General features: G+C 45.7%; 1 protein-coding gene across 1 annotated transcript; it reads right to left on the reverse strand.

The window, feature by feature from the left end:
- Nucleotides 1-6,978: 6,978 nt before the first annotated feature.
- Nucleotides 6,979-18,676, reverse strand: LOC146196909 (uncharacterized). Its single transcript, XM_084597091.1, has 9 exons — nucleotides 18,604-18,676; nucleotides 17,095-17,208; nucleotides 15,510-15,744; nucleotides 13,972-14,140; nucleotides 12,269-12,408; nucleotides 11,433-11,574; nucleotides 10,705-10,866; nucleotides 7,777-7,908; nucleotides 6,979-7,197 (listed from the first exon to the last, which is right to left on the reverse strand). Exons 1-9 carry the CDS (start codon nucleotides 18,674-18,676, stop codon nucleotides 6,979-6,981), a joined length of 1,386 nt encoding a protein of 461 aa, XP_084453217.1.
- Between the last annotated feature and the right edge of the window lie 2,948 nt (nucleotides 18,677-21,624).

Here is a 21,624-nt window from a genome sequence, read left to right on the forward strand (position 1 = left end):
CTAAAAAGTAACAATCACTAAGAATAATTAAGAGAAATTAAAACGACTACGAAGAACTAAGCAAAAATAAAGGTGACTAAGAAAGACTCAGCGAAGAGGAACGAAAAATTGTTTGGCACTTAGCTCAACAAAGATGAGCAAAGAAACTTTAATAAGCATAATATGCATAAGCAAAGAAATACAACATTGTAAAAATGTGATAAGGTAAATAGTTAAAGAAAATAAAAGTAATTAAAGACCCGTTTCCGTATTTATAGTTTGCGTCATTTTCAGAAGTGTCGTTATCTCCGCGACCTCGAATCATCTGATTGGCTGAAAGCCGAAACCGGAAGTAGCTACAACTTCTGGTTCCGGCGTTTCCACCAATCAGATGACTTGGGATCATGGTGAAAGACACTTCTGAAAACGCCGCAGACTCGGAATACGGACCCTAATCCTCGCGTACTGCCATGGACCGATACTTTTTTAGCCTTAGTAACGCATGCTTGCGTCCACGCCTGCGTTCGCCGAGTGGTAGCGTGCATGACACACCTCTAAGCCGTGCTGGCTGCAGAGGCTGAAGATGAACCTGCGCAGAATGCTTCCGCTCGTGTGGCTGGCCGTCACCAAGGCCAGGAAGGCGGTCACCTCGAGCGACTCCCACTGCGTCAACGTCGCAGCGTCAGAATCTCGTTGTGGCGACACTTCACTCGCATGCACACGACTATACTGCTGCTCAACTATTAGCGGGAACAATCATGCTGCAGGTATGATCGACGCATCAGTTTAACGGTACTCCATTTTTAGCGTAACTGAACTGTAAAAATGTTTTCTACACTTCAGTGCTGACTATAAATGTTTCCTTTTATACTGAGACGGACTGTACAGAAGCGTTTCAACTCGTTGCTAAGAATAAGAGAGTCCTCAAGCACGTCGTGAAGCAAGTAGAGACGTAGAACTTTGCTGCTTATGCACAATGCCTCCTAAATATCGGGGCCCCGTTGTTTATTTTTTTCCTCGAAGGTTCATTGTAAACGACAGTGCGCATCAAATGTGCCATTCTGTTGTATGTATGTATGTATGTATGTATGTATGTATGTATGTATGTATGTATGTATGTATGTATGTATGTATGTATGTATGTATGTATGTATGTATGTATGTATGTATGTATGTATGTATGTATGTATGTATGTATGTATGTATGTATGTATGTATGTATGTATGTATGTATGTATGTATGTATGTATGTATGTATGTATGTATGTATGTATGTATGTATGTATGTATGTATGTATGTATGTATGTATGTATGTATGTATGTATGTATGTATGTATGTATGTATGTATGTATGTATGTATGTATGTATGTATGTATGTATGTATGTATGTATGTATGTATGTATGTTTTCAACGGAAGCCTTTTATGAATGCAGTTATTTCGCGTATCGTAGATTTCACCATAAATATCAATACATTCACAGATCTCGCCTCGGGAGGCTTGCAGTTTTCTGCTATTTATTGTCAAAATCGTACTCCATTGATTTCCTGTGGCACTACTTGGTTATAACGGTGGACAAATTTTAAAAGCAAGATTCCTCTATGCATAGTAAGGTAAGGCCATTTTTGAAAATCATCATGTTCACCGTATCGTATACTGTACACCCTGCAGACGTCACACAAATAAAAGTGACGTTCAATAATGACGGACTTGTAGCGATTAGCCTGATCATAACGATCGCTCCTTGATGCTCTTCCCTGTGATCAGACTTCGATCACTTCTCAAATTTCTTCCAGAGTTTAGGTCAGTGTTCAGAGGGCGCTGCAGCAGATTCATATGAGTGGCTACCTCGAAGAAGAAGGCGGCCGTCTCGTCGGGACTCATGATCTGCAGTACCGGCAGCGTGACTACGGGTGCAAACGCGGCCACGCAGCGAGGGACCGACGACGACATCCACCAGCACAGCGGCAACAGCACCGAGTACAGGCACAGGCTCTCCTGAAAGAGTACATTTAACGCAAAAGTAGCATGCTAAGAAGGGAATATTTTTGACATGTAAAGGTCGCATACATGAGCATGTTATATACATTACCCCTTACAATGGTAAAATATAAAGCATGAAAGTTATATAAATCAAAATAAACAGAGAAAAACAAAACACAGAATGCAGTACCAACACTCGATAAATTTATGTCACTCCTATTATCCCGCCTTACAAAGAAGTTCATGGAAACCGCCAGTCAATGTGTATAGAGAATTATTGACCCATTATTTTATTTTTTATTTTGTTGCGTCTCACCCGAAACGATAATTGAGAAGGAGGATAAGCTAGCTATCTTCAGATCACGATTATCGTTACACAAAACAGCATATGTTTGAGTTTCAACTCACCTTTTACAACTTTCGAGTTGAAACCCTTCAGGAACTGGGAACGAATCGAAACTTTAATGAGTCCGCTAACATATTCACCCTAGAGCAAGAAAAGAGGCTTCACTCAAGTGCACATTTTCTCTTCATTTCACAACTGTGATTGCAGCCAATATGATGATACCGCCTGACAGCCAGACGTACTAATTTGGTAACAGTCACCTTTTAAGTTCACGACTGTAACTTATGCCTTAGCGGTTGATACGAACCGCGCCTCGTCTTTTTAATTTTCTGATTATAGGGTTCTCAGAAGTACGAAAGTATTGTATTGAAGCATAGTTGAACGCTTATAAAAGCAATGAGACGATCATGCAACCATTTGTGCAAGTAAGTATCCCACGATGGCGCCGGAGGCGCTCTGTAGACCTATACCTCTCCGCCATTTACGCTTCTGGCTGGCACTACACAGCGTTATCCCATTCTGCTAACACGAACCATTTCCAATCGAATTCCTGGTTGAATTACAAGAAACGTCATGTAAGAAGAGTATTACGCAGCAAGGGGTGAAATGGGGGCATCGTTATTCGGTACAGAGACAGCCCTTTGTCTGTCTCATTCCAGCGCTGTAAAGTGGCCCACACACCCGGGTGCGGTAGTAGATCAAGGGAGCCAGGTAGACCGGCATCATCAGGCCGATGCAGGTGTACGACGAGGTGCCCTCTTCTTGGCGATGATATGGCGGTGGAAGGGAGTGGTCCACGTGCAGTTGGAACGAAGGCCGCACCAAGTCTGCAAGGGTAGGTGATAGCAAATATATATTCCGCAAGACCTGCATCTTTGCACCCTGGACGTTACCACGCGTGTATTCTGGCATTCGGCACGTTGCTCACTGGACTCCTGTATGCCTCTTGCGCAGCCGCGGTTTGGTAGCGCGTAGTGGAAGATCGGAAATGGGGTTGAAGGGTAAATTGGTGCCCCCCAACACCAATATCAGTCATCACAACAAACGTTGGCAAGGTTAGAACAACACCGTTGAAGGCAACGACACTATCGGTGGCACACGGAACGGCAGCACCAACCTTGCATAGGATATCTATGCGACCGTGAGTTAGCTATACAGTCATCATGAAGACCGTACCAGCGGCGAGCCTATGAACGAACCTCGCGAAAAAAATTACAGCATACACTGCGCTTGGCAAGCGCATTCAGCGAGGGACGAAGTTTGTCTCCCTAAACACACACGTAAACCTTAAACCGTTTAGGCCTAATATTACTTAGGGTCGCCCAGAGTCGGGATAAACCTTAACGACTGAACTGAAAAACTGCTGATTTAACCAATTAAAGAAATAAATGATTATGCACTTGTCAACAATTCTTTGACTGACTGAGTGCTCTAGGGGGCGTCGAGCAGAGGGAGGAGCGTCATCTGTGGAGGCCGGGTCACTCACTCTGGAGGCTGTAGGACCGGGAGGACTTCCGGGCGTCTTCAGTCCCTTGGGTCGACGAAGACTTCGGCTCAATCAGGTGCCGCCGAGAAGCGCGGCCGGTGTGGGCAGCCATACGGATGGGTCGCTCTTACACAGGTATGCAGAGGATCAAAGGAAGCGGTCCGCTTTGCCAGGAGATCTGATTCTTCTTCGCTGAAGGTGGCAGACACGTGAACGCACGTGAGCACGCGTCTGGCTTTAGCTCTTTCTTCTACTTCCTCCTACGGACAACGCTACTGGGTTAAAACTCTACAGTTGGTCGATATTATTTTGGATCGCTCTAATATGGCGCCTCTGTCTCTCTTCTTTCATTCCATCCTGCATATTTCAGCTACGGAGCGATTAAGAGATCCGCTAAGTGAGACTAAGCATCTCATTTACTCTTAATGAATGGTTTGGTTCTATACGGCTCATTCATTCATTCATTCATTCATTCATTCATTCATTCATTCATTCATTCATTCAAAAACCTTTATTCATGAGGATGACCCGAGGTCTAGAGGGGAAGGGGATGGGTTAGGTGAGGTTGAGGACGCCAGACTCCGACATAAAGTCTAGCAGGGCACTAAGCTTGCCATTCACACATTCAGGGCTCTAGGGCTCAATCAAGATTACTTGGATTGTACAGGCTCTGCCTATAGATGGTGTTGAATAACAGAAAACATCGCGTGTTGAAAGCTATCGGCAAATGAAATGCAGTGGGATAATTAATCATCCAGGAAGGAAGGAAGGAAGGAAGGAAGGAAGGAAGGAAGGAAGGAAGGAAGGAAGGAAGGAAGGAAGGAAGGAAGGAAGGAAGGAAGGAAGGAAGGAAGGAAGGAAGGAAGGAAGGAAGGAAGGAAGGAAGGAAGGAAGGAAGGAAGGAAGGAAGGAAGGAAGGAAGGAAGGAAGGAAGGAAGGAAGGAAGGAAGGAAGGAAGGAAGGAAGGAAGGAAGGAAGGAAGGAAGGAAGGAAGGAAGGAAGGAAGGAAGGAAGGAAGGAAGGAAGGAAGGAAGGAAGGAAGGAAGGAAGGAAGGAAGGAAGGAAGGAAGGAAGGAAGGAAGGAAGGAAGGAAGGAAGGAAGGAAGGAAGGAAGGAAGGAAGGAAGGAAGGAAGGAAGGAAGGAAGGAAGGAAAAACTTTATTTAGCCCTATATTATTTTGGCAGTTTTTTGGACGTCTTCATAAATGTCTGCTTGTTGCATCCAACAGAGTCTTCTCCGTCGACCTTGACCACTTCTACACAATGGTCAGTTGACCTCAGTCCAGGGCTCCACCGGCCACTGCCTCCCGTTGAGCTCGGTGTAACAAACCTTGCTGGTCTTCGCAGCGGTCGCTGGACATCACATCGGAGTCTTCCATTGCTCCGCACTCTGGTTTCGAATTTTGAGGACCACGTCTATGCTTTGACAGGCCCATTTGATGTGACTTAGTGTGGGTTCTTCATCGCAGGAAAATTTTCGAGGTTTAAGCATGGCTTCAACCTAGTGATAGGGCGAAAGCTGAGTGTGTTGCAGTTGTGGCTATAGGAAGAAGGAAAAGAAAATGCACATGCCTGCTACTGGCTCTGTAGCTGAGCCATCTCCGCTGCCTCGTGCGGACAGAGGAGAGAAAGTAGAGAAGAAAGAAAAAGAATAGAGAGAGAAAGACGCGCGCAGCAACAACCGTCGTCCACCACCGAAGCGGTGGCGGGTGCAATGACGGCCTACAGCAGATAAAAATTCGGTGGCAGGCTAGCCCCCGCCGCAAGCGGCGGTAACCTACCTGTCCCATCCCCATCAGCGCCGGGATCAGCCACCCTCCCCACCTTCCCCCATACTGAACACGCCGTAAGGTAAGGGAAAGGTGGGAGTGAAAGTGGAAAGAGAGAAAGAGGGGCCGTAGTGGAGGCCACTGCAAATGCCGGCAGTGGCGGGCGTCTTTCGATGGAGGCGAAAAGCTAGGCGTCCGTGTTTTGTACGATGTCAGCACACGTTAAAGAACCCCGAGTGGCCGAAATTTTCGGAGTCCTTCACTACGGGGTCTCTCTCAGCCTGAATCGCTTTGCGAAGTTGAACCCCCTAAATCAAACTAAAGCAAGCAATTGTTAGTCCAGTCGTCGTGGTGTACGTACGTTTCTCCTCTCGTCTTTGTTCTTTTCTCACTGCTTTTCATCTTCGCTAGGCACCAGTCGGCGCAGATTTCTACTATTCTCACGAAGCGCCTTAGCCATTCATGCGAGAGCACAAACAAGAAAAATCGGAAAAAAATTCTTGATCGGTGGGGGTGCCCGAAATGCTTTCCCATTTGGGTCAGCAAGCTTTACTGAGTGACCTTTGGAGGTCTCTCATTACGGCCGTGCGCCACACCAGACAACGGCTGAGGCAGGTTGAGGTGCAAGCAGCAAGCACATGGTCTCTCTCTCTCTCTCTCTCTCTCTCTCTCTCTCTCTCTCTCTCTCTCTCTCTCTCTCTCTCTCTCTCTCTCTCTCTCTCTCTCTCTCTCTCTCTCTCTCTCTCTCTCCCCCCCTTCCTCGTCGTCCTCTTTCTCGCTCTCGAATCTGCATACATGCTCAACACTCAGATCCGCACTTTGATCCTCTTCCTGCACGGACGCTCGACTGTGAAGGGGAAAGTTGCGTAGTTTTCTTTACAGTTACTTTATAAGCTGAAACTAAGAGTTCCCTTACTAAGCACAAGGTACAAAAAACATTCAACCACTTGTTTGATATCTGAATTCATGCAGAAAGGCTTTGTTAGAATGTGAGAAGGGAACCAAGTTTGCCACGAGCAACTGGTACTAAGCGCATGGGCTATTGTTGTCAGATTACCGCAGTGACGAAGGCAGTACTATTTATCTGGTACAGAGGTAGGAGAAAGGTCGAGAATACGAGCACACGGCTCAGTCTAAAAACGAAATCATAACACCAGTATTAAACGGAAGCGGCGAGATTACAGATCATAAGGCTGACTTAAAACCTCCCTAATGTTCAGGGAAAGCATACGGGAACTATGGAGCACCTAGGGGGAATGGCTGCGAACTTCATTCCCTCAAGTAATGAGCTATGCTCTTGATTCGCCACAATGTATTTGGTGGTGACGCTCTTATACATTAGAAGAAAAAAAAAAGACGGATATCCGTAGTCCGTCTTCAACAACCACGTTGTCATCTCGTGGCCGTTGATGCATCACGGGCAAGACGTGGCATTGGCGGCCCTGTACTTCGCCTTGACCTGGAAGTAATCAGTGCTGTAGCTGAACCTGGTGTGTCCGCTGATGTCGAACGCCGGGTCTTGACTTTTTCCGGCATTTGAGGATCGACACTGTTCGGCCCAGTCCTCGCATTCAATGTCAAACATAGCCAGGCCGACGTCCAGGTCCCAGTTATCGCGCATAACATGGCATATCTGGGGCGGAGAGAGAACGCACCACGCCGAACCTTCAAAACGCCGTGTACGTTCCATCTTCCAATACAAGGATATATAGGCGCTAAAGAATCTACTCGCTTGTTCACAAAACAATTTAAGCTAAACAAAAGACTGTAACTGGGACCTGCTTTGGAGTAAATCGACATGCGCACTTACAGTATGCTGAGTCTTTTTATAGGCTTAGTGAAAGACAAAATTCAAGTCCGAGAGTGTTCATGCTGTTGCTGCCGGCTCCACTTGCTATTTTAGTTATCATATAGAATAAGTCAAAAAAATTAATTCTCCCTTGAAGCAGCCATAAAGATATAGGCACTGGAATTGCCGATTATGTTTAGTCGTAATAAAGGTTCCTGAGCGATGATGGAACTGCCAGCACATGAAAAGGGCTCGCTTGGCAATTTCTTTCCAAACAACGTAGCAAAGTCAATCCCTTCAAAGAGTTGGAAGCACAATACATCGCGATGGCATCGCCCTTTCGCTGTCATCTACTTTCTAGGAGCAATCTAGAAACAGTGATGAGCACTCATCAAGCAGTCTTCTCGCATTGCAGGTATGCACCTTTGTCATTATGGTCATGGATGATTCGTAGGTCGCCAGGAGGTCGGAACTGCCAGCAGGCTTGGAGATCATAGTAAACTGCTCTCCGTCCACAGCTTGATCTACGTACACGTTCAGCTTGTCGTTGCAGAACTGCAAACAAGTGAACGAAAGAATCGAGAGCGTCGAGATCATGACAAGCGGCTTTGTTTTCATCTGTGTGTGTGTGTGTGTGTGTGTGTGTGTGTGTGTGTGTGTGTGTGTGTGTGTGTGTGTGTGTGTGTGTGTGTGTGTGTGTGTGTGTGTGTGTGTGTGTGTGTGTGTGTGTGTGTGTGTGTGTGTGTGTGCGTGCGTGCGTGCGTGCGTGCGTGCGTGCGTGCGTGCGTGTGTGTGTGTGTGTGTGTGTGTGTGTGTGTGTGTGTGTGTGTGTGTGTGTGTGTGTGTGTGTGTGTGTGTGTGTGTGTGTGTGTGTGTGTGTGTGTGTGTGTGTGTGTGTGTGTGTGTGTGTGTGTGTGTGTGTGTGTGTGTGTGTGTGTGTGTGTGTGTGTGTGTGTGTGTGTGTGTGTGTGTGTGTGTGTGTGTGTGTGTGTGTGTGTGTGTGTGTGTGTGTGTGTGTGTGTGTGTGTGTGCACGTACTGTTAAATTCCATCTTTGCTGCGCCGTGACTAAACTTTCGCATTGAAAGTTCGATTGCGCCTAGCCTATTTTAATATTTTGTTGCTTTATCACTCGCATGCTTTTATTTATATTTTTTGCAGGCTTTCCTTACCTTTGCCTTTGGTTGGTTTTTGAGCCTGTCAAACCCATAAAATATGCTACTCTTTCGTATATTGTTTTGTTCGTATAAAATCGGTAATTTATTTTTGAAGTATGTTGCTGTGCACTGCACTGTGGCGTTAACGAAGTCAGTTGAGGGTGTGCCTCTAATGGGAGATCTTTGTGCCAATTCTACGACGTGCGCGCACCACTGTTATGGGTTACACTGTTAAGTTATTGTAATGATATATGTACCGGCCCACTAAGGTGACTCGATTATTAGGGCACTCGACTACTGAACCACGTGTGGACGTATCGATGGAGGCGAAAGGCAAGAAGTGCTCATGTACTGTGCGATGTCATTGCACGTTGAAAAACCACTGTCTCTCGAAATCAACCGCGGCCTTCAAGTGTACGGCGTCCCTTTTTACCTGAGTAGCTTTGGGACTTTAAACACCATAAACCAAACCAAACAACACGGCTCCTTGGACCATGGGGTTACATTGTACTCGTCAAGAAAAGAAGGTGCCCAAATTACCACAGTTTAATTGCGTCGATTCAGACGTTAAATAAGCGTACCTGCGTTAAAAGATTCTAACATTTGTTCTAGTGTGTTACGGTTATCTGTGGACTGAAGACCGACAAACATTGATCAGCATGTCCATTTCCGCTAAGCATCTGAAGAATGTAGGCAGACTGTCAATTTGAATGAATTAATTAATTATTTATTTATATTTTCTATCAACGCTCTCAAGGTTACATCAGCAACAAAGAAGAGAGGTTTCAAAGCAAAAACCTGCGTTTTTGCAGCTTGAGAGCCACCCTGCGCCCTCTTCCGGGCTTGTATAGGCCGTCAGCTGATCACAACAGCAGTGGAAGAGCGCACTAATAAGCAAAAAATAAATACAGCCACAAAGTATCGACATCTAATATTTGAGTCCATATCAGTGGACAAAATTTGACAAAAACTTCTCCACATTTCCCTGTGCAGAAAACTGCTTTACAATGCAATGCAAGTAAAATGAAGGTACTCAAAGGCTGCATATATGTTCTAATCACGATGCCAAATCTGTGCACATTTAAACATGAGAATAAATGTGGCTAATTTATTCCACGATGCCTCCTCAAGTGTAATGTTGTTCTTTTGTAGGACTTAAGGCAATGTGTAAACTATACGTCAGTGACTGCTTACAGTATGTAGTGCGGCAGAAAGGTACGCGCCATGGCATTTTGTTCCGTGTATTGTAGGATGGAATGTTTGTGCAGAATGTCAGAAATGATGTTGCAAGAACGCAATTATATTTTGCCATAAGTCTAGTGATACCTTTACTAAAGATTTGTTATCAGTTGAAAGACACTCGTGCCGGATTTTCGGCTCACGTTAGAGAAGCTCAGATAACAAAAATAGATGCGCACTCTTCCACGACGGAGTTCGTGGAAGAGTGCGCATCTATTTGCGCACTCTGCGCATTCCCTCATGCAGCCTTAGGAAACTCTATATAATTATATTTACAAGCTTGTAAATTTTTAGTTGGTGCGTTGTATGCAATTACACTAGTTAATAAGTAGTGAACTAATTAGTACATAATATTCCAAGCTTTCACTGCTACGAATTCAGAAAACAAGACGGACAAAACCAAGCGACCCAGAATAACTTTTATAAGCGCAATAAATTTCTCTCATTTACCGTGCAGTCACAAAGAAGAAGGCAGCATGTTGAAAGACCTTAAAGGTACAGGCTAACATCCTCTTCTCCAATTAAAATATATTTTAAGTAAATGAAAGCTGAAGCATCTGTCTCACATTTTAGCTGGACGCCTCGACCGGAGGGAAATAATAAATAAGAAAGAGATAAATAAGCGCCATAGTAGAAAGCTCCAGGTAACTTTCAATCACCTGCAGTTCTTTAAAGATACACTGACACCACACAGCCCACGGATGACTTGCATTTCGTCTCCGCCGAAGAGCGGGCGCAGTGGCCATGGTTCGATTTCGTGACTTTTGGATCACCAAGAGAACGCGTTAAAGCCGCACGCCACCATGGTTAGTGGAAAATGAGCGTTTGGACTTGTTACGTGTCTGATTACGTGTCATTTCCGCGCCTCTCGAAAGAGTGTCATTCTCTAAGAAAGACAATAACACCCGGTTGATACCGGGTTCCGACCAAATCTGTCGACGTGAAAACAGTCTCACCGCGGACATGGTGTTTGGCGGCTGCTGGTGGTCCACGCATGGCGCGTACAGCCTCCTTGACTTCGTCGTCATGTACAGACGCGTGCACAGGGTGACGGACACGGCCAACGAGGGGTACTCATTCCACTTCGTCTGGCTTCTTATCACCTCCATTGTCTTGCTCTGTGTAGAAATACCAATAGAACGATCAGAGAAAAGGAAAGAAAACATTTTTCTTTTCGTTCGCCGTGTTAAAGAAATGGCTATACCTTAACGCTTGTGCTTCTTACTACTCGACTGTAGTTTCGTGAAGCCTTCCATGCTACTATTCCATAATTCCGCTACTTCTTCGTGCGGCCCGTGTAGATACCACACGAACAATAATGTAATTGGAAAGTTGAAGCTCGTATGCACTCCCGTATGATATTTTCCACTGATCTAATGGAAATCATGAAAAAAAAATACGGAGAAAAAACGTGCGAGTCTCTGGACATTTTCGATATTTCTCCTTGTAATACCATATGCGTGGCGCATCCAGAACGCTTCAGTACAGGTCGATTTACCAATGCGCAAGCTGCCGGGTTAATGTAGGCCACGTGATTATAGTGTGATTAGCGCTCTCGAAAATGTGCAGTCAGAGGTCCCGTGATCCTTTGTACGGCTTACAGGGCTGGCATCATACGAATGCTTAGCAAAGAAGCGATTGCGTGCTCTTGCGATAAAGAATGGCGTTATGATGGGGCTCTCACCATGCCCAGCATGTGGAACGCCTTGGTGTGCGGCGACACCTCGAAAGGCGCCGGTCCCGTGACCCAGCAGCCCGGGTAGCGGGCGACGAACTCGTCCTTCCACAGGTGCGTCAACGCGATCACGCCGTCCACCATGAACGTCCTGCGACGTCGCCGTTCACGGCGTACATGACCCACAAGCGAACTTTCACTGCAAACGTTTTGTACCATTCCCTGATATCTATCTACACAAAGCGGGCGTGGAGGCAGAGAAAGTGCGCGATGGCACTACCTTTCATGTTCGCTGCGGACTTCCTCCTGACGACCGAAACCACTATTTCCTGGAGACGTCTGCCTTAGGAGTTAGCTAACACTAAAAACAAAAAAAAAAGAAAAAAAAGAAAAAGAAAATGGAAGGACTCGAAATAACCCGTTCCGGCTTTTTTTTTTTTTTTTTTTTTTTTTGCAAGTGCAAGTAGAAGACTGCACAATCCCAAGGCATTTCTGTAACTGAGTTTCCTGCATGAAATAGGAGACAATGAACTCCTTTTCCATTTGTATAACGTCGTCTGTGTGCATTGATGTCCGATGTCCTCCCTTAAGGCGTCCCAAGGAAGGCCGCCCCAAGCCAGAACAGTGATGCAATTCATAATGACCTGTCACTTCAGTTATTGCTAAGTGATCTCCAATACGACGACGGCATCCATCACTGTCTCGACAGTTATACGGTATGGCGTTTTTCAAGTTACTATTATGCCCATGCGCCATCCTTTTGGCGCATATTTTCATTCGCCATGATAATGAACAGGAATGACATCTGGAGACTTCACTATATATAGTGAACTATATATACTCACCTCAATTCTTGCGAAATGCAGTGCAGAAAGCGGTTCATGTTCTGTGGCCACAAGCGGAAGCCCAGAACAATGAATCCTCGTTCAGGTGATGGAGGCTGGGGGAAGGCCCTCTTCAACTTCTGCTGCTGAACCCTCAAGGCCTGTGGGCGCAATTTGCGAGCCTGCACTTAAAGGATCGCCTTGGCCCACGACGACAAATAATGTGCTGTTTCATATTGTGCCGCTAGCACTTTGATTTAATTACTGTGCTATAATCATGCCTGCTACCGCAAAAACAGATAGTAAAAGACAAAATAGTGAATACCATGCATATATACGGCTTGGTATCTACTTTCAAGTACATGCAGATTGCTACTCGTTTAATAACTATGTCCTTAATTAGTACCTAATATCATACATACTCATTGGCCCACAGTCGTAAGCTACAGTATGTGAAACAAGCCATAACAGGAATATGAAGCCCCGCTTTAAAAAAATGCCCCCCCCCCCCCCCCCCCAGGAGAAAAAAAGCATATATGCACCACCGATCATAGCCGTTCATGGCGCCTGCCAACTTCAATTACTTCAGTGCGGCCGATTATTCGCATTCTGCCGTCACCTCCGAGAATCTCATAAGGCCGGTGCATGAGCTTCTGTGCCAGCAGCGAACGCCACGACAGCGAATGGGTGATAAAGGGTCAGGAAATTAATCTGCGCGCACGGGCTTGGGTAAAGTGGACAAGGGAAACCACGTGACTCGACTCAGATCTGCACTTACAGCTCCATTTGCTCGCACTTTAACGCCCATTCGCAGTCGTGACGTTTGCTGCTGATGTGCACTGGGGTTGTAAAGATCTCGGTGGTGACGATTCTGCGCCTATGACCATTTAGGCCACAGTCCTGACTTTTTTCGGCCCTCCATAGAGCCTCCTCCGATGTCATTCGATCATGGCCTCCTTTAGCGTCAACGTGGATGAGGCTGCAGAAACCTTTCGTCCTAAAGGTAGCCCTGTCGTGCCCGATGTGGCAGTCATTATTCGGGAACAAGGACCCCGGAAGCTTTCAAAAGCCGCTGAAGGACACAGACGAAATAAAAGATGCATACGCGCACGTAATGCAAGAAATATGCATGTGAGCTAGTCAGTACGTGCTGCAATGCTCGAACGCAGGCATATGCATGCATTCTTCGTGTTCTGTATGTGTTCTGGTTATAGGCCGGTCAACGACGAACCAACAGAAGAAAAAAAAAAGAAAAGAAATAAATCTAAGACAAACGCCAACTTTAGTATTCGGGTACAGTTCGCATGAAGGAATCTTTTTTGTGCGCAATTTCGCGCAGTGCCGTCGTTCAGTGGTACTATTTAATGAGTCGGCATGTGTGTGAAGGCACGTATACACTCTGACAAAGCATTCCATAAACTTCTTCAAGATACTTAAACACCGCGGCAAAGAAAATGCGAATTAACTCATGAAATATCCCGCCTGATTTCTTGAAACAGAGTCTGTTCTAGCAGTAGCCGAAGCACTGTACGCCTGCATAAGAATAGAAACATCTGTTTCAAATATTTTGTATTATTTATTGTTGCTTGAGAAATAATTTGTCATGATCGCAGTTGCTGCCTGTTCAGGAGTCCTGTAGTGGGCCAAAATGTCTAAAAAATTGTGGTGTAATTTTGTAAAGTTGTTAGCGAGTGTAGGGCATCCGGCGTGGCCTGAAACAGCACCTTTAAGAAGTGGAAGACATCCTTGACTTTCCGCCGAATGGCAAGGCTCCTTGGCTTAAGCTCCATGTCGAGGACGCCGTAGTGGAAGATCTTCCATGTTGTCCAGAAGTCTCGCATCTTGGAGATGCCACGAGTTATCTGCAGATCCCTCAGAGCGTGGAGGTGGCTCCTGTTACGACGCAGGCGGTCGCATTATTCCTATGAGAATTCAGTCAAACCCTCGCTCAAAATGCCCTCAGTTTAATCTACAGCGACTCCTGAGATCTAGCTTTGTTTGATTTGTCCCCATTTAACTTTTCTTCTTGTTTTTTTTTTTTTTTTTTTTTTTTTGTGGTATAGAGGAAGCGTAATGCAAACTGTACCAGGCTGGCTCTCGTCCTGTTTAGAAGGACGTACTAATATCGGTGCGAGCGACGACCTCGATGCCTCGAGAAAACAAAAGGGGGGGGGTGGGAGGGGAGTGTCATTATAACAACTGATGCATGCGAAATATGAAAGCGTAAGTGTACCCCTAGGAATGGACATAAAAACCACAATAAAAAATGACCCAAATGGTTATGCATCTCGGAAACTGCACAGCTCATCTATTTTATAGTTTGCCTCGCCGTGGTTTCTCAGTGCTTAAGACGCTCGATTTTTGAGCAGGGGTGACATGAATTCAAAACCGGCAGGGGCGGCCGCGTTTCAAAAGGGGCGAAGCTCAAGACACCCGCGTACTCTGCGATGCCATATTGCATGTGTATTAAACCTGCGTCTCTCTTTCTCGACAAGCTAGTCCGTAGTTCTGCCAGCCGATATACGCACAAGAATAAAAGAGCTTGAAATGACATCATGATTGATGGGCGATGGGCAAGCATTAGCATAGAGACTAAAGGAGAAAGTCTTGATTTGGTGTCAAAGGAAGAGAAAAATTGAAGAGGTTGGTTGAATGATCCCTCAGCCAAGTGTCGCGAGCGTAAGCCATCGACAGCGTCGCTCCTGCAATTTCGATTTTAGCACGATTCTGCCCTGGGCAAGCTTCTTGACGACGGGGTAGTCCGGATTCTCATTGTTCGGGGGTATTTACAGCCTCCCCAGCACTGCTGCGTTCTCTGTCTTTATCGAGAGCGGCTGGTCGCTACACTGCATCCGTTGGATGATCGGATTCGTCCTGACGTTTGGCAGCGTCAAATAGTCGTGACGTCACCTACCCAGTCGATTAATCAGCGCTTGTCACTTGGCCTTGTGACGCTGCGCGCCCATCGTTCCTGCCGTTTTTTGGTTTTTTTTTTTCATGGTGAGGCTTGTAATGCTTGTATTGATATCGCATTACTACCACTTCAACCATACAATTGTACTATAGTTTAAAGCATGTAACGAGGTGAGACATACTATCGTTTCGGAGAAGCATACGTAACTTCAACAATCCCAAATGGAAGGGGTCAGAAATTTTGTTCGAGTTATGAATAGAGGAAACCCTTGAACGATTTGAACTAAAGCGAAAGTTACAAAGCGGAAAACATTACAGGGGTCGAAGCAAGGTGTTGAGGGTGACTCGCCTTTGGGGTATGCTGACACCGTACGCTGTCGAGCGTGCATTGGCCGCCCGCTCAAGCATGGTGCGGAGCACGTGGTGGCTGTCGTCCAAAAACGTGTCCCGACCGCGGGAGTAGAGCGGCACGAAGGCGTAGTCGCACACGCCGTCGACGGCGATTTTCTCGTAGTCCTGCTGCAAGGTGCCGAAAGTGCAGAACAGCGGTTGCTTGCCCATCGGTCTCGGCACCATGGGTGCGGCTGCGACATCAGGCAATGCGCATTGACTCGGATAGTTGACAAAGTGCTCGCTCTCCCCAGTGAGCAGCATGCGGTATTGGCTGCTTTCTTTTCATTGCGAGAAAATTTGCTCCAACTATGCAATAAAATCAACAGCAAATATCCAACAATGTCCACGTTGGTATCAACCCAAGATATGGCAGCTGAGAGATATGCTACATTAGATATGTGGCAACTTTTCACACGACCCCACTTAAGAGCTTTTGCTATATGGGCGCCATCTGTCCGTCAACGAATCACTAGTCATGACACCTTTGTTTCTTCCATTAAAACGAGCAGGGCGCTCCTTTTTTATTTACTCTGTACAGGTTTCCCCTCTGTAATGAAAAAAACGCTAGAACACTGTCAGTAATATTGCATAGCCCGACTGCCCTGTGGGCCTGTCACTTTGAAGTTCTCGCACGTTCCCCAGTGGAGGTTCGGTATCACGAATCCTTTTGCACAACCGACAGATGGGACTTAATTATGAGATCGAAGATGGTGCAAAGCCAAGTACAGTGATTTAAGTGGCTTAAATAGCCCACTGCCCTTAAGATAGACTTCCCACTCGAGTGCCAAAAAGTTTAATTTGAAAGCTGACGACAAGCTTTAAGAGGACACTTGGTACTAATAAGTGTACATGGCTTCTGACGGTACTGGCACTAAGAGGATCCAGAAGGATGGTAGACTTATCGTAATATTTATGGCCCTTCAAGGATCTCTATCATTGAGAACACAATGCAACTAGCACAAAATGGCCGAAGAGCAACCAAGGTTGCTACAATTTTGCCCATGACGCTATTATCACATTTATTACCACGTTAAATAATATTGCGCTGGTACTGAACGTATTTTGATCATGACAGTGCTATCAGCGTTAAGTTCAACGATTATCTGAGTTTGCGAAAAGCCCTGGGAATCGCTGCTCATCCAAGAGATCATCTTAGACTCGACGCTATGCTTGGCGGGTTACACACGTAAATGCACGGAACGTCACAAAACTACAAGGGGTCCTATATTCGCTTCCCCTGGAAGTGTGTTATTCCGCGAACTTTTTTTTTTTTTTCAAGGCGAGAACTGTATTGCACCAGGTTTCGCCAATGTCACCGGTTGGGGCAATCAGACATTCAAGCCAGGAATTTCAGTCTGCTTTAAAATTAAGTAGGCCTCTGACCTTGAGCCCGGTATGGCGATCCGAGCTGTCGCTCTGCATCTGTGTTTAGAAGAGTTAAGCCTCCATTTTTTTTTTCTCCGCGGTAGTACCTGTTGTGGTAGTCGTAGTGACCGTAGTAATCGTAATAGTGGTTGACGTTGTGTCTCTGGTCGTCGCACCTTCCGTTGAGCTTGTGGTTTCAGTGACCTGGAGGACGGTGGTGTCATGAGTTGTGCGCCTCGGAGCATCGACGTGGAGGCGTGCAGCAGCCTCGGGAGGTGTCTCGAAAACCGCTGAAAGTACGGGCGAGCGACAAGGCGGCCACGGGTTTATAGTAACGGCTTATAACGGAAACACATCTCAGGCGACGTTAATTATCTAAAAAGTATGTATCCAAACAGTCCAATCCCATTTTTAAATGAGTTGCGCCATGATCTCATACGTCATACATAGAGGTACCGCCATAGGTGTATCAATACTCTAAAGCTTGGCCAAATGTTGGCTTCCTTCACGGTGAAGGCTAAAGAAGCCATATGATACGGCATTGAGGCGATAGAGGAATATTCCATTTGCCATCGCATTGTTATGTCTTCCGGTTTATGACGTCATGTAAAAACCAGGCAGCTACAAACCGAAACTGCTGCGTGCAAATAACACGGTAATAAATTATGCAATGCGAGCTCGTGCCTCTAACACCGTGTTCTATGCTTATAGAATTTTTACGCATTATTCACAGCCCTTAACTAAAACACAAAAATTTCGTGTCCCTCAAGGAGTTTGTACAGCGTATGGAGGTTCGTTGCAGTTTTTCCTTACCTATAGCTACTGACCGGTCAGGGTGCTTCGAATGCATTCCGGGAAGTAGGCGCGTCTACGAATGTGCACTCTGCAGGTCACGTGACTTTGTGACATGTGGCCCCTCGAGCTACGATTCACGTGTGATGGGGGTTGGTGTACATACATTTATGAGTGTATATTTCTTCCCACTACGGGGCAGCAAGAAGCTGGTTACTTCTGTCTTTTTGTTGTGTGTGTGTGTGTGATTGATATCCTGAAGCCTTTTTTAAAGAGAATCATTTATAGCAATCGGCTTAAAAAATTGTTTGATTACATTCCGTGCTAAAAGAGTAGACACCGATAAGTTTCTTGTTGCACTCAAATTTTCCGAGCTCTGCCACATATTATCCAAGCTACAAAATGTTATCACCACAGTATGAGGTCGTCGAGAGGAAGACGAAACTAGGAGATGCAAGGGAACAAAGTATCAAACCGCATCTGCCTGAGGTGGCGGGTCTCACAGTTTTTTTTTCCGTTTGGTGTTTCGAACAGGGGCCATTGCCTTCTAGAGTTCATCATGGTTAATTTAGTTTAGCGTGAGCATGCATGTAAGAATCCTAAAGGAAGTTCTTTTCCTAACGTAGACTACATTGGTGTACATGATGAACATAAGGATGCCAAATAAACGGGCCCGTCTGATGTAGTGCAGCCACCGCTGCAGCAGTATGTATCTACGTCACAATAATCGCAATATTGTGGTGCATGTAGCACAGCGAAAGGCTGCAAGCATATCTAATCGCCATATCATCTCCTACTCCGGGTAGCACTGCTGAAGCTGCGCTGTGGGCCACAAAATGATGCCCGTGACGTCACTTGAATTCCTCATATACGGGATGACGTGTCGCACTCACCAATGACGAAGAGGAACGCAGTGTAAGACAGCATGGTCAGCAGCGCGACAAGAAAGATGAACAGAGATGACATCACGATCCCACCTGGCCTGGTCGAGGAAACGCAAAAAGAAACATGGGGTTATACTAACCCTTTCGCAACATGGTGGTATACCTTATAGCAAGAAATATATATGTGACGAGTTTTGAAGCGAGAACTACGTTGGTCACAGTCTCGCCATTTCGCCGTGCCTGTCCGAAGAGCGAAGAAAGAAGTCGTGGGAGGCGGTAGCTGGCAGCTAACATGGCCAAGCACTAACTAGACGTAGGGCTTCCTGATATTACGTTTGGCAGGAGCTGCCAACTCGGGCCTCTCCTTTCATATGGGAGGGTGATATCAGAATGAGCCTGTCAAGACCCTTGCATTCACGGTATCCCTAGACCACGCAGGCAAGTTCATAGGGCTCGGTTAAAGCGGAGATTTATATGTTGGCTGGTAGCTTACACTATCGCGTCATCGCGAAGGTGGGAGTGAAAATAGAGAGAAAGAGGTGCCGTAGCGGAGGGCTTCGGACCACCGCGCGATAGAGACTTTCGCCTCATCGCACTTTAGTGGTCAAAAGTGCCCCTTATGGCATAAAGCTGAAACCATATTGTAAACTACTTTGTACAAAAGCCATGTCTTTACTTTCCAACCGAACCTAAGCGTAGCCATGCAGATTGCTCTCGCGTAACTCCAGGTTTAACCACAAGCTAAACTACAGCTCATTTTTTTTTTTCCCTGCAGTGAAGAATTGCCGCCTAACTCGTGCATATAAAAAAACGCACCCTTTCATTGTTCCTTAGCATTTCGTAATAAGTCGCAGATGGTAATCATCTTGAAAGTCTGTACTTACATGTCCACTGCAAAAATGAAAAGGTGATCTTGTATTAGTTAAAGCGTTGCCGAAAATTCTATATTGTTTCAACTACCCAGACCTCTGCTATTCGCGCATAAACGCTAAGAATAGGCCAAAGACGAAATCACTAGCCCCAGTTTTCATATGCCAAGTACGGATAGCACGGACACGTAAATAACCAAGCACGAGGCACTTTTAATGCGAAAGCAATACTACTTTCACTTTCAAACCTTTGCGGTGCGACGGCGGTGCACATGAAATGACCTTTCACATGACCTCTGTGTGACGTCACGCCTCAAAGCTGGGCGACCAACTCGCGCCGTCCGTGAGAGACGGCGGTGCGCATGAACGGTGGCCTAACTCCCGCTCTCTCCGCCAGGAGCGCCACATGTGTTATGACGTTATACAGTTGTAGGACAGTAGCACTGATAATGGCGGTGCATTTAGTTGATAATAATGACGAGGGCAAACGTAATGCACCGTATGCAGCACCAAAACTCCAGCTTTCGCATTTCTGCAGTGAGTGTAGATTCCACAGTGCTCTCAATTTTTCCTTCGTGTCTTCTCTCAGAAAGTATCTGGCCATTCTGTATAAGTTTTAAAACTGCTCAAAGTTCATCCCTAAGGTTTGCTCGCATGGCATGACAGGCAAGCCTCTAACAGCGGTATGTGCTTCAGAATGAATCTGCAACAAGGTATTCTAGACTTAGTAAACCACGTGGCGGATGTAAGCTTCTTGGGCATTGATAGCATACTTACCCGACACATTCATGCATTAGGGGTATGTATAAGCAAATGTACGTTTGTATGGTATGTGTGTACATTTACATACCCCTGGCTTCCGTTTCAATTGATGCCGATGGTGTCGTTCTGCCATCTGGAAATGAAAACAAAGTTCTGAATTGTAAAATCGGTGCCAGTTCATGAAGCTAAGGCATGACGCAAGACGAAAACATATTCAGTATAGTCGATAGCGAAATCGTCATCATTCATACCATTGACACTAGATGTACTCATTAACTAAGATTTAATATCCGTAATGTTGGTGCCTTTCAACTTCTGAAGAGGAATGCAGGCACACTTTGATTGAAAAGCAATCCATATCAAGCTGACCACTCAAGAATAGTTTATTATTTATTGTTATAAAATGTACGCTTGGTAAAACAATATGAAAACTAACGAATTGTTGCTAGCAGTCATGTCATACGAGAAATTTTTTTTTTCCTATTTGAGCAAAACTTAATCCGTATAATAACGAATGGTCAAATACTTAACCATGAGAGACACCACAAGTGTCTCGCTACAGCCGTCAAGAGTGCTCTACGTATTTATACACAATCCAATTGCGTATAACTTCGTAATCCATTTCTCTTTTTTTTTTCTTGTTTTTGTTTCGATTGCTAGTAATTTCTCCTTCGCTCCTTTGGCCCTCAAGCCTATAACTTCTCTGACGGTTCGTTGGCCCCCGAGTGAAAGATACAACTCGCCGCCAGCAGGTCAGATATAACCATCTAGCTATCTCGAACGAACTTGGTTCGCGATAACCCTGGTGTACGAGAGATAAAGCGCGAGTCGCTAACTCGCCGTTCTCAAAGACTAACATTGTCATAAACTGACCTCATGATTTGTTGGCACAAACGCTAATTTCTGCTTGAGGCTCCGGGAAATTGTTAGAAGTAGTATACATATAGAGCGCGACCAAGCGCAGAGGAGCAAATAAACCGTGCCCCGGGTCAGGAACGTTCCGAAGGTCGACTCACGTGAGCTCCTTATTGTCGCGCAAGACGTGCAGGACGGGGTAGGCGTTCTTCGTGTGGCATAACCTGGTAATGGAGAGAAGAGCGCAGATCCAGGAGGCAGCGCAGGAAATCCTCCCGCAGTTAGTGCAAAAACACGTGCGTCAGCAATCTTTTTACTGTGCCCCTTTGTGTACGTCTAAGAAAATGATTATTGCAGCGAGAGAGAAAAAAAAAAGTGTCAGGGCGAATTTGAAACTCTTCAAACAAGAGATAGTGAGCCCTATGCACGCGACATCTAGGGCTTGGAGGCCTTTATCGCATGTTTTCAATGGACATTCGAAGCGCTCGTGAAGTGAAAACCATGCGAAGGAGAAAAAATAGTAAGCTACGCACAGCGCTCGATG

The sequence above is a fragment of the Amblyomma maculatum genome, chromosome 3, assembly GCF_055883805.1.
Source record: "Amblyomma maculatum isolate TAMU_Amacu chromosome 3, ASM5588380v1, whole genome shotgun sequence".
NCBI classification, from domain to species: Eukaryota; Metazoa; Arthropoda; class Arachnida; order Ixodida; family Ixodidae; genus Amblyomma; species Amblyomma maculatum.

Bases quoted from the DNA above. Each gene is read 5' to 3' on its own strand.
- LOC146196909 (XM_084597091.1), bottom strand. From the start codon at position 18,676: ATGTCATCTCTGTTCATCTTTCTTGTCGCGCTGCTGACCATGCTGTCT. The intron at 15,745-17,094 runs GTGCGACGACCA...CTGATGTCGCAG, and splicing joins AACCACAAGCTCAACGGAAG to CCGCACCCATGGTGCCGAGA. The intron at 14,141-15,509 runs GCGAGTCACCCT...GCGTCGTAACAG, and splicing joins GGTGTCAGCATACCCCAAAG to GAGCCACCTCCACGCTCTGA.